Source organism: Pyrus communis, chromosome 11 (assembly GCF_041283825.1).
Source record: "Pyrus communis isolate YQ-2024b chromosome 11, ASM4128382v1, whole genome shotgun sequence".
Classification (NCBI taxonomy): Eukaryota; Viridiplantae; Streptophyta; class Magnoliopsida; order Rosales; family Rosaceae; genus Pyrus; species Pyrus communis.
This window is the reverse complement of record NC_142575.1, coordinates 20,604,274-20,621,518: the sequence shown is the minus strand read 5'-3', so window position 1 is coordinate 20,621,518 and position 17,245 is coordinate 20,604,274. Positions and strand designations below refer to the sequence as shown.

Genomic DNA, 17,245 nt, shown 5'->3' with positions numbered 1-17,245 from the left:
AGAAAAGTACATGGGAGACATTTTAGAGCAATTCAGAAAGGTGCAGATTAATATTCCTCTTCTTGATGCTATAAAACAAATTCCATCATACATGAAGTTTTTGAAGGAACTCTGTACTAACAAGAGAAGGTATGAAGAACATGAGGAGGTGAAGTTATCAGGCACGGTTAGTGTGGTTCTTCAAAGAAAATTGCCGCCAAAACTTCAAGATCCTGGTAGCTTTACAGTCCCATGTGTCATTGGAGAAAGAAAATTTGAAAAAGCTTTGCTTGACTTGGGAGCAAGTGTGAATTTGATGCCTTATTCTGTTTATAAACACCTTAAGTTAGGCGAACTAAAGCATATATCCATTTCTCTACAGTTCCCTGATCGTTCCGTAAAATATCCAAGAGGGATTGTTGAAGATGCACTTGTGTGTGTTGATCAATTTATTCTTCCAGCTGATTTCATCATTTTGGACATGGAAGAAGCTGAAATTCCTGGTTGTGACTTGCCTTTATCCTTGGCAGACCTTTCATGGCTACTGCAGGTACGAAGATTGATGTTAAATCGGGATTATTAACTATGACCGTGCAAGGTATTACTCTAGAATTTCAGGTCTTCGAAGCATTGAAGAAGCCCATGGATCTTTATGACTGCTTTCGTGTTGAGGTTGTGGATCAAGTTATAAAAGAAACATTCATTGAATCAAGCATCTCAGATCCTTTGGAAGTTTGTATCTCTCAACATGGACTGAGTTTTGAAAAGGCTGCTGTCATTGAAGCAGAACGAGATCTCAATGCCGTAGCATCTTACTCTCCTACAGGCCAGCCTAAATTTGAAGCTTTGCCACTCTCACAAGCTAAAAATGTACCATCCATTATACAACCTCCAAAGCTTGAATTGAAGCCTCTTCCAGAGACTTTAATGTATGCATATCTAGGTGATTCAGAGACTCTTCCTGTGATTATAGCTGCTGACCTTAACCAAACAGAAGAAGAAAAGTTGATGCAAGTGTTGAGGGAGCATAAAACAGCGTTGGGATGGAGTATTGCAGACATGAAAGGAATTAGTCCTTCAATTTGCATGCATCGGATATATCTTGAAGACGAGTCAAAGCCTTCTAGAAAGGCTCAGAGACGTCTCAATCCACATATGGAAGAAGTGGTTCGGGCAAAAGTTCTCAAATTACTGAATGTTGGCATTATTTATCCTATATCTGACAGCAAATGGGTGAGTCCACTGCAGGTTGTACCAAAGAGATCTGGTATTACAGTTGTCAAGAATGAAAATAATGAGCTTATATCCCAGAGGACAGTCACAGGTTGGAGAATGTGTACAGATTACAGAAAGATCAATAATTCAACTCGAAAAGATCATTTTCCGCTCCCTTTCATTGACCTCATGCTTGAGAGACTTGCAGGCCACAGTTATTATTGCTTTCTTGATGGCTACTCTGGATATAATCAAATTCCTATAGCTCCCAAAGATCAAGAAAAGACTACTTTCACATGTTCATTTGAAACTTTTGCATATCGACGAATGCCTTTTGGGCTATGTAATGCTCCTGCAACATTCCAAAGATGCATGATGAGCATTTTCTTAGATATGGTGGAAAAGTGTATCGAAGTGTTCATAGATGATTTTTTCGTGTTTGGGTCATCGTTTGACCAATGTCTTCATCATCTTTCATTGGTGCTCCAACAGTGCCAAGAAACCAACTTGGTTTTAAACTGGGAAAAATGTCAGTTTATGGTGAAAAGTGGTATTGTTCTTGGTCATGTAATTTGAGCTGAAGGAATTGAAGTTGATAAAGCTAAGGTGGAGTTGATTTCGAAGCTTCCTCCTCCTACTTCTGTAAAAGAAGTTCAATCCTTTCTCGGGCATGCAGGTTTTTATCGACAATTCATTAAAGATTTCTCAAAAATCACCAAGCCACTTTGTGATCTGCTGGCTAAAGATTATGTATTTAATTTAAATGGTGAGTGCTTACAAGCTTTTGAGACCCTCAAGAAAGAATTAACACAGGCCTTGATCATAAAAGCTCCAGAGTGGTTGATAAGAGCATATTTATGCGACTTAGTTAACTTGTTCTCATGCATTTGTGTTGTTATTTCTTAGTCAATGTAGTATTTCAAGTCATTTTCGTGTGTTTGTAGGTCCAAAGGATTAAAGTGGCAAGAAAGTGCATTTTGGTGCATTTTGGAGCAGTTTTGGGCACTAAATGGATAGCACATGTATGGGGCAAGATGGATGGACGAATTTGGAGTTCAAAAGGCTAGGAATCTGATAAGAAGATGAAGAAATTAAACTCAAGACAAAGAGGATAAGGAATTAGCTCAAAAGAGGAAACATTATCCAAAACAATATCCAACCTTATCCAATCTTATCTTATCCTATCCTAACCTTATCGTGCCTTAATCTTAGTTGCAAGGGGACCTAAATGTGTATTTCTAGAACCTATTTCTAAAAGTATTCTCTTCTAGAAGGGCCAAATCAGCCATAAAGCATATTGTTTCTAGAAACCCTACAAAGGTGGCGCCTATTTCCTTCTAAAATGCCTTGCCTTGCAAGCCACTTTCCTTTCCCTCCAATTGTTGCCGCACCCCACTGGGCCTTTTCCCTTATGGATTCTGATTTATTAGGCCTTATTCCTTGTGGATTTATACAAATCCTTTTCTGAAATTAATTGGGCCAAACCCCCTCCTAAGTGGATTTAATGACTTGTGCCGAAACCTAGGGCCCTAATCCTTAAAAATCTGCTAAGTTGTAACCCTAATCTAATTAACCCTAGGGGTGGTTGAACTACATATTGATATTTTCAACCACAAATTCGTAAGAACCCTTATGCCATTCAGAAAATCCTTGCTGCAACTTTCCACCCTAGTTCTCCATCATTCATCCACTCCATTCACTTCCATACACAACCTGCCGTAACCTTTCACCCTAATCAGCCATCAATCATCATCCTAAGCAAGAATACATCATTCAAAACGCCCAAAACCACAACCCACACCTTGTGCCGTAGAAAGGAAAAAGGAGGAGAGCCCTAGACGTGCAAGCCATTCAACTTGGAGTTGCTGGAACGTTTTAGGTGTAATCTTTCTTGTGTTTTTCAATGTTTAAATTCAAGAATCTTTGCTTTGTGAGTATGAGGAACTAATCCCCTTTTGGCTAGGGGGAATTTCGAAACCATGGCCATATTTGCATTATGATTTGATTACTTCTAGTTGTGATTTCATGAATTGTGAATTCAATTTACTTATCTATTTGAATTAAAACTTGTTTGTGTATGTGGGTTAAGAGTGCACACTTAATTTGCATGCATAAATTTGATGCTAGGACATAAGGGAGCTTCACCTAATCGTTGTGAACTTATATTCATAAGTAGTAAAGGTTTTTAGTCACAATCATGTTAAGTAAATTATTGGCATAAGTATCATGCACTTTCATAGTTATGAATGCCTCGTCAACACTTATGATTTTCATGGAAATTAATGATCTTTGATTGTTTCTCTATTATGCGCTTTCATGTAGAGAACGTTTGAGGAATAATTTGATTGCAATGCGCTAATTCCATTCAATTCAATGACTTAAGAAAAATCTAAGGGTTAATTTAAGCGTACCTAATTAACTTGGGGTGTTAAGGTTCATGGTTCATTGAAAAAGTAACTGGAGATTGTTTTGTATGCAAGTATGTCATGTGTGGAGAAAGACCTCCTAGCTAGCCCATCATCCATTTATTTCCACCAAATTCATGCAAATCTGTCTAGTTCTAGTTTCTGTTTTGTTTACTTTATTTTCGTCCAAAATCAAATCCCCCTTTATTTTAGAGAGTCTAACTAGTTAGAATCTGTTTTAGATTGTGTTTTCAAGTGATTTGAGTCAAGTTAAAACCAAAATTCGTCCAAAATTGTGTTTAGAGTCAAATCTGCCCAGTTTGTGTTTTTAGGCAGTTTTGAGTGTTTTTAGCTTACTTTGAGTCTTGTGAACTTGTTTTGAGTCTTTTAAGTGTAGTTAAGTGTTTTAAAGCTTAGTTTTATCTATTTGAGTCAGTTTAAAGTGTTTTAGCAATCTCTCCTGATCCCCGGTTTAAGAACAATCCCTACTTATAAATATACTACAATTGTCAAAAGAGGGTTTAATTTGTGTGTTAAGTTAATTTTCACATCAGTGGTAATTTCCTTTCATAATCATGTGTGACACTTCTGATTATGCAGTGGGTGCTATGTTAGGCAGCGAGTTAACAAACTCCCTTATGTTATATATTATGCTAGCAGAACTCTCACTCGTGCGCAATTAAATTACATGACAACGGAGAAAGAATTACTTGCAGTAGTCTTTGCTTTGGAGAAATTTCGAAGCTACTTGATTGGCTCTAAGGTGACCATATATTCAGACCATGCAGCTCTTAAATATTTGTTATCATAAAAAGATGCCAAGCCTAGACTTATACGATGGATACTGTTGCTTCAAGAGTTCGATCTCGATATTAAGGACAAGAAAGGGTGCGAAAATGTGGTTGCGGATCACTTGTCTAGATTAAGCAATGATAAAGTTGCTGATGCCGAGCTTCCAATCAATGATCACTTTCCTGATGAGAAACTCTTCTCTATTCACGAACTCCCATGGTATGCTAACATAGTAAACTACTTGGCAAAGCAGTTTATGCCTCCGGAATGGTCAACACAACAACGGAAGCGTTTTCTATCTACTATGAAGCAATACTATTGGGATGATCCTTATTTATTCAAGCATTGCCCATATCAGTTGATAAGAAGGTGTGTATCTCACTCTGAAGTTTAGATCATTCTCACTTTTTGTCGTTCTCATACTTGTGGAGGTCACTTTGGTGCAAAGGAGACAGCGTTAAAGGTATTACAAAGTGGATTCTATTGGCCTACTTTATTTAAGGATGCATATGCCCTTGTCATTGCTTGTGATAGGTGCCAAAAAATGAGGAATATTTCTTCCAGAACGCAGATGCCATTAACTAACATTCTGGAAGTTGAATTGTTTGATGTGTGGGGAATAGATTTCATGGGCCCGTTCCCTATGTCGAATGAATATTTGTACATCATTGTGGCGGTAGATTATGTCTCTACATGTGTGGAAGCAATGCCTACCAAAACCAACGATCATAGGGTTCTGTTAAAATTTTTGAAAGAGAACATCTTTACTCGATTTGGGACACCTAGAGCGATCATTAGTGATGGTGGTTATCACTTCATTAACAGACCATTTGAAGCTCTCATGAAAAAGTATAACATTACACACAAAGTTTCTACTCCATACCAACCTCAAACCAGCGGACAAGTTGAGGTTTAGAATAGAGAAATAAAGCATATTCTCGAGAAAACAGTGAGTCAAAACCGCAAAGATTGGGCAAGTAAGTTGAGTGATGCATGTTGGGCATATAGGACAGCCTTTAAAACTCCCTTAGGCATGTCTCCTTATTGACTTGTCTTCGGAAAAGCATGTCATCTTCCGGTGGAACTGGAACATCGAGCATTTTGGGCATTAAAGAAGTTGAATTTCAACAACAACCAAGTAGGGAATTTGTGGAAGTTTCAATTAAATGAATTGGATGAATTGAGGAATGAAGCTTATGAGAATGCTAAGATTTATAAAGAAAAGACAAAGCTTGCTCATGATAAGATTTTAATTCCCAAACATTTTGAGCCACATCAAAAGGTGTTATTGTTCAACTCAATGCTTCGATTTTTCCCGGGAAGCCGAGTTCTAGATGGTTTGGTCCTTTTCTGGTTGTTCAGGTATTTCCACACGGAGCAGTAGAGATTCAAGACATGAAAACTGGTTCCATATTCAAGGTGAATGGGCATCGTCTTAAACCATATTTAGAGAATGCAGAAAATGTGTTATCGCAGACCAAAACTATTGAGGTGGCATACCTCAATGATTCTCCATTCATTTGAAGGTCGCTGAGTCCGGCTGAAGACTTAAAACTTAGCGCTTCTTGGGAGGCAACCCAAGCATTCGATGCATGAAGATGAAGCTGGTGTGTGCGGCAAGTCTCGTTTTAGCAACCACTTAACCAGGGGAGTTCTAAACTTTACCCTTTATTCTTCCGTTTATTTTTCTTCAGTTATACTTTTCCTTATTTGTTAACTTATTGCATGCCTTATATTTCACTTCACATTGAGGACAATGTGTTATTCAAGTTTGGGGGAGGGATCTTATTGATTTTCAAGGAATGAATTGTATCTCATTCATTCATCATTTTTAGTTACAAGAACAACAAAACATATATAGAGGAACCTATAGAAAACTAAGAGGAAAGCTACGGAAACAATGGAGAGTTAAGACCCCTTCATGACACCTCCACCTAACTTAAACCACTAATTAATCCTTACAATGATGATGAGGTCTCCACTCTACCTAACTAAACATCATCAAGGCTTGCATTATGCCTAAAGTAGATATTAAACTAAGATGCACTAAAGCATCACTTAAGTTTTAGCCGAAAGTTTGAATCCATGCATTAGCTAGCTTTCCATTATTCTATTCTTCCATGATACTCCATGATGCTTCCAACTCTTAGGAACCCTACTTCCAACCCTACTTCAAATAAACAACCATCCAATACTCCCCCTCAAGCTGGATCCAGAAGGTTGATGGATCCAAGCTTGGAGAAGAGTCTTTGAAACTGAGGAGAGGCTAGAGGTTTGGTGAATATATCGGCCAGCTGATCGAAGCTTTTTACATAATGTGTCTGAATCACCTGCGACTGTACTTGTTCACGAACATAGTGACAATCGACTTCAATGTGCTTCGTCCTCTCGTGAAAGACTGGATTTGATGCTATGTGCATAGCAGCCTGGTTGTCACAAAATAAGGTCATTGGTTGAGTCGTGAACACACCTAAGTCACATAGAAGTCCTTTTAGCCATATCAGCTCACACGCGGTTGAGGCCATTGCACGATATTCAGCTTCGGCACTTGATGTTGCGATGACAGTTTGTTTTTTGCTCTTCCATGTGACCAAATTTCCACCGACAAAGGTACAGTAACCAGTGGTGGACTTGCGATCGATGGCATTTCCTGCCCAATCTGCATCGCAGTACCCCATGATTTGAGTGTTGTCATTCTTCGTCATGAGGATGCCACGACCAACGGACCCTTTTAAGTAACGTAAGATCCTTTTTACAAGGTTCAAATGCTTGATGGTGGGGGAATGCATGAATTGACTGGCTATACTCACTGAATATGAGATGTCAGGTCTGGTGATCGTTAGGTAAATCAGCTTACCGACAAGCCTCTGATAGGAGCTGATATCCGAGAGTGGTGTGCCTCCCAAGTCAAGTTTGAGCTTGCTATCGAGAGGAGTAAGTGCAGGCTTAGCATCGCTCATATTAACATCCTTGAGTAGGTCCATGACGTATTTTCATTGATTAAGAAATAGTCCCTTGTGAGAAGATGCCATTTCGATTCCAAGAAAATACTTCAGCACCCCAAGATCTTTAATCGCAAATCTTTGTTGAAGTGAATTTTTGAGTATGGAGATCTCTGCAGCATTATCACCTGTAATTATTAAGTCATCCACATATATCAACACAACTAATTTGCTCGCAACTCCCGTGCGAACAAATAATGATGAATCTGCATTACTCCTTTTGAAACCAACACTATGAAGAACTGAACTTAGTTTTGCATACCAAGCACGAGGCGATTGCTTCAATCCATAAATCGACTTATGCAACTTACACACCATATCAGGCTCCTGGCTTTGAGGGTGTCCTGGTGGCAATCTCATATAGACCTCTTCTTTAAGATCACCATGTAGAAAGGCATTCTTTACGTCCATTTGGTACATAGACCAACCCTTATTGACGGCAACAGACAATAGGACCCTAACTGAGTTAATTTTTGCAACAGGATCAAATGTTTCTTTGTAATCTACCTCAAATGTTTGAGTGAATCCTCGAGCCACCAGCCTGGCTTTATGTCTTTCAATTGAACCATCAGAATTAAACTTGACCTTATAGATCCATTTGCAGCCCACTGCCCTTTTTCCTTTTGGAAGTTTGGTGATGCTCCAGGTGTTATGTTGGTCCAGTGCTTTGAGTTCATCTCGCATTGCTTCTTTCCACACAACTTGGTTATTAGCCTCATGAAAGTTTTGAGGCTCACTGTGACTTGAAATGGTATTAAGAAAAGCAGCATGAGATGGAGTCACCTTTTGATACGACACGCAATTGGAGATTGGATACCTCGGTTTATATGTGACAAAATCTTGAAGTCTTGTGGGAGGTTGTCTATCACGCCGAGGGTTGCGTCGAGGTACTGGGAGAGTTGTCTCATCCTCGTTCAAATTATCAGCCACACTTTGAAGATTTTCTTGGTTGCCGCTGTTATCATCATCCACAGAACCATCAGGATGAGTGCCTTCATTGTTGACTTCAGTGAGTGGTGTAGGAGATTCATCATTGTTGTCATGGTTAGAACCTCTTTCGTTTAAAACATCTGGAGTGCTGATTTCATCTGGAGTGCTGATTCTTGGTAGAGGAAGCAGATCAAAGATACACTCCCCCTGACCTGTGGCTTCAAGTGACTTGCTGAAAAAAGGGTTAGCTTCATGGAATCGAACATCTTTGGATACAATGATTTTTCTCAGTTGGGGATCATAGCACTTATATCCTTTTTGTGTTGATGAATAACCAAGAAAAATGCATTTGAGAGCTCTAGGGTCTAATTTATCTCGATGGTGTGACTAAACATGAACAAAACAGACACAACCAAAGGTTCTAAGATGTGAGAGGTCGATTTTTCTTCCTTTCATGACTTCAAGGGGAGATTTAAACCCCAAGACTCGGCTAGGAAGTCTATTGATGATGTACACAGCCGCCATGGCTCCTTGGGACCAAAATCTCTTTGGTACATTCATGTGTAACATTAATGCTCTTGTTTTTTCCAGTATGTCACGATTTTTCCTTTCGGCTACACCATTTTGTTGAGGTGTGCCAACACAGCTTGTTTGATGCATGATACCATGATTGCTTAAATATTGTGACATGAGATGGGACGTGTATTCGGTGCCATTGTCAGATCTTAAAGTTTGAATTTGAGAAGAAAAATGGTTCTTAACAAGGTTGTGAAAATCCTTAAATACTTCCATCACTTCATTCTTAGACTTTAAAAGGTACAACCAAGTGGCTCTAGAGAAATCATCAACAAAGATCACATAATACTTATAACCATCAAAAGATTCAAACGTTGGTCCCCATACATCTGAGTGAACTAGTTCGAAAACTTTACTAGTCCTAGATAAGGATGGGTTAAAAGGCAATCTAGTGTCCTTAGACAAATGACAGGTTTCACACGAAATTAAATCATTCCCTAAATTTGGAAACAAAGATGACAAAATAGGTTGAGAAGGATGAGCTAGACGTTGATGCCACAATTGACTATCTTGGGATGGATTGGACTTGGCTTGAAATCCCCTGGGACTGCTCTTTGATATGTAATAGAGACCATCTAGATAAAACCCTTCACCAATCGTCTTCTTGGTGAGACAATCCTGAAAAATGACATTGTGAGGAGAGAAGATGGCTAAACAATTCAAGGTATTGGTGATTTTTCCCACAGATAGAAGTTGAAATGGAAAAGAAGGAACATATAAGGCTACTGACTCAATTTTGTCTGACATTAAGTGGATATTTCCCTTGCCTAAAACCTTGGAACTCTCACCATTGGCAGTTGAGACTTGAGAAGGTTGCGAAAATTTTTGAAACTTTTGAAACTTAGAAACATGATTGGTCATATGATCTGTGGCACCCGAATCAACAATCCAAAAATCATGCATCATATTTACATTAAGAGCAGTTTTGAAAGCAGTCATGATACCTTGCATGTCATCTCGGGACATGTGTTGTGTGTCTGTCAGAAAACCAGCGAACTTGCCTAGCAAAGCTGTTGAGTTTCCATCTTCAAAAACGACCGTTTGATCACTCTTAACCTCTTCTTTCTTGCTTTGAAGATATGCTGCAAACTCATTTATGAGTGCAGCCGGATTTGCTGTGAAGCTCTTGAGTGCATCAGACCCATGTGAGGTTGAGGTAGATGCATTGTTGGCTCTGTGTGGTGCACGGTTTAGTCTTTGTGAGCCCTTGTTATCCTTCATGAACTCTGGCTTTAATTCTGGATGTAAAATCCAGCATGTCTCCTTAACATGGCCAGTATAGTTGCAATGTTGGCACTTCAAGTGTGGATTCTTCACTTTGTATTTTCTTTCGTTGGTTAGGTAAGACCTTGCTTCAGTTACATTAGTCTTTGTGCCAATGTTCATGACTTTCCTTCGTACTTCTTCACGTTGGATTGTTGCACATACACTGGTGAAGGAAGGTAGTTCGAGGTTCATGAGTATGTGGCTTCGTATCCTGAATCGAGGCTTGACAAGAGTTGGAATATCTTGTCTTCTTCTGCCCTTTTCAGTAGCACGGACGCTTCAGTTGTATGAGGCCGATACATTTCCAACTCATTCCACATGCTCTTCATGCGGCCAAGAAGTTGAACAAATGACTTTCCTTCTTGTTGCAGGTTGGAAATGTCCTTCTTTAGTTGAAACACACGTGCAACATTGTTTTGACTGCCATACATCTCCTTGACTGTCTCCCATAGCTCGAATGATGATTCAGAATAACTAAATATTTCAGCTAGTTTACGCTCCATGGAATTTAGGAGCCATGACATAACTAGCTGATCCTTGCAAAGCCAGTTTTCATATGTTGGTGAGGAAGCATCAGGAACTTCGATGCTTCCATTTATGAACCCTAGCTTGGACCTTCCACCTAAAGCAAGGCTCACTGCTCTCAACCAAGGTAAGTAATTAAACTCATTTAACAAGACTGAGCTTAACCTTTGATTTGGATTGACATCCACCTCAGACATATTTCCGGAAGAAAGAACCGGTGAACTTTCAGCATCTGACCTAAGAGGATTGTCTTCAGCCATCTTGAGGATTGATCACGTTCGGATGAAGCAGAAGCAGGTTATTTTTCCTGCTTTGATACCATATTGATTTTCAAGGAATGAATTGCATCTCATTCATTCATCATTTTTAGTTACAAGAACAACAAACCATATATAGAGGAACCTATAGAAAACTAAGAGGAAAGCTACGGAAACAATGGAGAGTTAAGACCCCTCCATGACACCTCCACCTAACTTAAACCACTAATTAATCCTTACAATGATGATGAGGTCTCCACTCTACCTAACTAAACATCATAAAGGCTTGCATTATGCCTAAAGTAGATTTTAAACTAAGATGCACTAAAGCATCACTTAAGTTTTAGCCGAAAGTTTGAATCCATGCATTAGCTAGCTTTCCATTATTCTATTCTTCCATGATACTCCATGATGCTTCCAACTCTTAGGAACCCTACTTCCAACCCTACTTCAAATAAACAACCATCCAATAGATCTCATTTTGATAGTTTTTTCAGTTAGTTGAGTTGTGTTAGTAAACATTGGCTCTCTGTTTTATTAAATTCTGGAACAATCTGTTGCTGTTTCTGAGTTTTGGTCCACGTTGCATTCTCTAATTTTTCGTTCTAAATCCAACCATATAAAGAACGTTGAATTCTGCCTAGTAGTTTGCAAGATATATGTAAAAAACTGAATAGAGGTCAAAAATTGGTTATTGCAGAGCATGAAGTCTTCGTTTTAAAGTCTTGACGGTTAGTTTCTCTTAGTTGTTCTATTCTGTTTTTGTTAGCTGTCCTGTTTTCACTAGTGTCTATAAAAAAAAAAGAAAAAAGAAAAAAAAAAATATATATATATATATATATATATTATTTTTGCTCTTCTCTCAATCTTGTTAGCCAGTCCTTTCCAAATCCAATGATAATAACTTGGTTGCTGCTCAAAATATGATTCTAAGAAATCGATAAGCATTGTTTATGTTCATCATTTGATTCTTGAGTTAGCTATGCTTTATATGATCATTCTTTACACCTTTTTCATGCACATAGCCAAGGTTAATGCAATTGTTTGCTTGCTTAGAGAATTATATGCGGATTAAGTAATCATGAAGATCTCAACGGATACTAGAACTTGCTTCAATATCTCTCGAGGCTGATGCGAACTAATTAAGCACACAAATTAAAACCCTCTTTTGACAATTGTAGTAAAGATGCAAGTAGGGATCGTTCTAGACCGGGGATTAGGAGGGATTACTAAATCACTTGGAAACTGACTCAAAAACGTAAAACAAACGTTAAAAACACTAAACTAGACTCAAAGAATGCAAACTAAACAATAAAACACTAAAACAAATCAAAAGACTCAAAGAATGCAAAACATTTATAAACACAAACTAAGATACTTTCTAACTAAATTGGACACTAAAGTAAAGAGGGATTGAGGTTTTAACGAAATTAAACTAAATGCACAGATTGTAATTAAGGGCAGAATGTAAATACGAATGTGATGAAAATATGGATGGAATGCTAGCTAGAAGGTTCTTCTCCACACAAGTTACACTTGCATACAAGATGATTTTCAGTTGGTCTTTCGATAAATTATGAAACTCAACACCCCGGGTTAATTAGGTCCGCTTAAATTAACCGTCAAGTTCTCCTTAAGTTAATGATTTGGATGGGTTAGCGCATACGCAATTCAAAACATTCTCCAAAAGTCCTTTACGTGAAAAGCACAATAAAGATACAATTAAAGATTATTAAGCATCATGAGAACTATAAGTGTTGACGAGGCATTCGTTACTATGATGAGCATGAAACTAGTGCCAAGAATTCATTTAACGCGATTTTTTATAAGCAACCTCCACTACTTGTGAATATAAGTTCATAACTATTAGGTGAAATTCACTTATATTCTAGCGTCATATTCATGCATGAAAATTAAGCGTGCACTCTCAATAAACATACACAAATAAGTTATCAATCAAGCAGTTAAACAAATTGAATCCACAATACATGAAATTCCAACCAAAGGTAATCAAATCATATTGCAAGCATAAACATGGTTTCGAATCACCCCCTAGCTAAATAGGGGTTTAGCCTCTCATGTTCACAGAAAGAGAAATAAAATTGAATTTAAACATAAAGATTAAAAGATCGATTACACCTAGAACGCCCAACGAATCCACTTGAATTTCTGCGTGTTTAAGCTCCTCTTTCTCCTTTCTTCTTGCTGCGACAGTGAGGGTTAATGGTGTTTTTGGATGATTTTATGGTTTAGGGATGGACTTATAGTGATATGGTGGCGCGGCAAGGTGGTGGAGTGATGGAGGAAGGTTTGTATGGTGGCTGGAATGATGGGGGAAGGCACGGCAATATTGGGAATTGGCTGCAATGGCTGGTTGCGGCTTAGGGTGGAAATATGTGAATGTTGAAGAGTAACGGCTGAATGAATTATGGGAGATGGTGGCTGCGGCAAGAGTCCATCATCTCGTTTTTTAGGGTGAATGATTAATATAAATCAAAAGTATGGGAGTTAGGGTGATGGGATGCACGGTTGATGGGGGAGAATAAGGGGAGTTGCGGCTTAGGGCTTTTTGTGTGTGAAGGTGGTTGCTGATTGAATGAATGGGAAGTGACGGCTTATTGAGAACTAGGGTGAATGATCATGAGTAAAATGACTAAATGAAAAATATAAGTGATAGTGAATAGGGTGCGGCTAATGAAAAGAATCAATCAATGGACAAGAAGCTAGGGTTAAAAATAAAAGGTACGGCTCAGATGGTTTGATAAATGAATCAATGGTGAATTAGAGGGATTAGGGTCTTTTGGATGGGAATTACGGCTGAAATCATTTTGTGGCTGAAAAATATGAAAAAGAAATAATAAGAGGTCCCTAAGGTGCGGCTAATTGGTGGAAACCCTAGGGTTTTAGAAATTTAAACCCTAGTTTATTTTTATTAACTAAAATTCACCTAAAGGCTGCTAGAATTTAGGAAATAAAATTAGAAATTAAAGAGGGAATAATTAAAGGGTGCGGCTAGGGTTAGGTTAGGAGAGGGAAATAGGGTGTAATTGCACAACATTGGACAAAAGTGCCCCCCCCCTGCACGGTAAGGGAAGGGAATTAGGGTTAAGGCACGGCAAGGTTGTGTAATTGGGCTAGGGCCTTGGTTTTGTGTCCTAAAGTGCTTACAAGGCCTTCAAAGTGGCTAGAAAATACGGACGTTTAAGTTTAGGAAAGGTTACCAAAACGGGAAACCTAGGGTTAACTTTCCTACTTCAAGTAGGAAACCTTGTTTGAATAGGAATTCTCGTTTTGGTAGGAATTCATCGTTAGAGTAGGAATTCATCGTTTCTTCAAGTCTTCAACTCGTTCATTCCTCTTTCGCTCCAAAAGACTCCAATTTGCATCTTCTTGCACACTTTGGCCTTATAATCTGAAAATACACAAAAGTGGCCTTAAACACTAAAATAACTAAGTAAACACACCATAATTGCACAAGAACAAGCTAATTAAGTCGCATGAATATGCTCCTATCAAATTCCCCCACACTTAACTTTTGCTAGTCCTCGAGCAAAACAAAACAACTAAAGTAAACAAGACGAAACAAAACAAACGAAACATAACCTAAACCTTCCAACATTTGCCTCAGGGATTTCCAATGAAACATGACATGTCAAAGATCATTACTCACATAGCTTTTAGTCTTCCTTCCCCTCAAGCACATACTTAATCATAGTCACCATTCACTAGCTCGCATTTAATCAATTAAAACACATTTTGAATGTATTAACATGCCTTAGAGAATTCCCTCAATTCCTCACTAGTTATGCACTCAATTTTCACTCAGATTTTCTGACTACACACCCTACACTAGTTATATGTGAGAAGATTGATGTAAACATGAAAGACTAGTACTCACATATGTTATAACAAAGAACGCAATTTCTGGAGTAATTAAACATGTTTAGATATGATCTCATGAATGGAATGCTACTACTTAGATGCGAGAACTAGTGACAGCATATGCTCATACCAAATTCAAACTCCACAATTGAAATGCACAACACTCAAGATAGAAGTCAAGGGTTGTAATGGGGTTTGGGGTATTGGCTAACAAGGAAAGGTAGGGATAAACAAAAGTTCTTTAAGCAATAGCAAGCAAAGTAATGAAATTGAGACTTAGAATTCACTTAGAATGCATAAATCAACTTTTAGACAAATAGGGAAGATTCAAACAACTCTTAGGGCCTAATTCATTGTTTTGGACCCTTACTTCAACAAACCAATACTTTGGAACTCTTTTTCACTTTTTTTTTTTTTTTTTTTTTTTTTTTTTTTTTAAGTTATAGCCGTGCCTATGGCACATAACTCACATCAATAATCCTTCCCCCACACTTATTTTTTGCAACACATTAATCAAAAGGAATTCATTCATGCTTACTATGCTTCAAGAACAAGGGTACGGATGGTCCTAATCTAGGCTAGGTGAGGATGATATGGGTTAACAAAGAACATGGCTAACACAGCTCAATGGGGTTAAACTTAAACACAAAATGAGTGACAGGCACATGGCTATTTGGCTTTTGATGGTAGTCACTACACAACTTCATCTTGAATATGTGTTATGCAATTCAATAACATGCTTTGAATGAAATGGGCATGAGTTCTAGCATTTGGAACTAAGTGATGAAACGCCTTCTAAGTAGTAACCAAGCAATGAGTAATGAGATCATGCAACGACTTTGGAAAACAATGATGCACAGATTTTAACTCTCCAAATAACGTTTAGGCTCAAGTCTCACAGGGATGTAGCCTTTGTTTAAGTTCCTTCCTTCAAGCATGTTACAAAAACTGATTTTTATCATTTGTGATTACATGTGAATTCGTAAACTATAACTACAAACAAGCATAAATCAAAGAGTATATCAAACGTCCATCCATGTTTGTAACTTTCTTTAACCATCATGCAATTAAAAACCAAATCCTCATCATTGCGTTGGAAGGTGACCTACGACACAAACAAACACACAAAAACAACTCTTTTTGGGTTTTTCAAAACAATTTTTCAAATTTTTATGGTATTTTCGGATTTTTAAGTCAACCCACTCTAAAACACTCTAAAATAGCTTAAAAACACTTAAAAACAGCAAGGAAAAACATTGGAAGTTATGGGTGATAAAATCCCACGAATTTGCATCAACAACATTAGTTACCCCCCCACACTTAAATCAAACATTGTCCTCAATGTTTTAAGCTTAAAATCACACCAAACAAAAGTAAGCACACAAACAGCAACTAAACATACTAAACATGGCAGAATATAAATAACAAAGAGAAGAGGTTAGGGACGCAAATCTGGTTATGGAGTGTAGATTCCATCTTCTCCTTGGTGATTGCATGGGTTGCCTCCCACGAAGCGCTTTCTTTTACGTCTTGCAGCCGGACGATGCCACATTGATCAACCTTCATGGGAACCCACGGCATAGTGGGTTGTCTCCTCCACATCATGTTCTACAAAGCTCTCGTAGTAAGGCTTCAAGCGATGCCCATTCACCTTGAACTCTTGACCTGTTTTGAAACTACGAACTTGGACTGCACCATGAGGAAAAACATTAGTAATAACAAAGGGTCCAATCCAACGTGAACGTAACTTACCCGGAAATAGACGAAGACGAGAATTAAATAACAACACTTTCTGTCCAACAGAGAAGGACTTGGTGCAAATCATCTTGTCATGAAAGGCCTTTGTCTTTTCCTTGTAAATGCGGGCATTCTCGTAAGCTTCATTCCGTATCTCCTCAAGTTCATTCAATTGAAGCTTACGATGAATGCCCGCCTCATCTACATCCATGTTGAACTTCCTCACGGCCCAATGAGCCTTGTGCTCCAACTGCACAGGTAAGTGACATGATTTGCCATAAGCCGAAAGGGGGACATTCCTATGGGTGTTTTGTAGGCGGTCCTATAAGCCCACAATGCATCCTCTAACCTTAAGCTCCAATCCTTTCTTGTTGGCCCAACCGTCTTCTCAAGAATCTGTTTTACCTCCCGATTCGCCACCTCAGCTTGCCCGCTTGTTTGAGGATGATAGGGTGTCGAAACCCTATGTGTAACGTTGTACTTCTTGAGCAGTGCCTCGATTGTGCGATTACAAAAATGTGAACCTCCATCACTTATAAGGACTCGAGGCATTCCAAACCTAACAAAAATGTTAGACTTCACAAAATCTGCAACCACTTTGGAATCGTTAGTACGGGTGGCTTTTGCTTCCACCCATTTGGAAACATAATCCACCGCCAACATGATATAGAGAAAACCA

At 38.5% G+C, this 17,245-nt stretch overlaps 1 protein-coding gene and 1 pseudogene across 1 annotated transcript; one reads left to right on the top strand and one right to left on the bottom strand.

The window, feature by feature from the left end:
- Positions 1-10: 10 nt before the first annotated feature.
- On the top strand, positions 11-5,915 carry LOC148693055 (uncharacterized; annotated as a pseudogene).
- Positions 5,916-10,353: 4,438 nt separating this feature from the next.
- On the bottom strand, positions 10,354-10,950 carry LOC148693054 (uncharacterized). The gene is made up of 2 exons (XM_088680296.1): positions 10,914-10,950; positions 10,354-10,802 (listed from the first exon to the last, which is right to left on the bottom strand). Exons 1-2 carry the CDS (start codon positions 10,948-10,950, stop codon positions 10,354-10,356), a joined length of 486 nt encoding a protein of 161 aa, XP_088536422.1.
- Between the last annotated feature and the right edge of the window lie 6,295 nt (positions 10,951-17,245).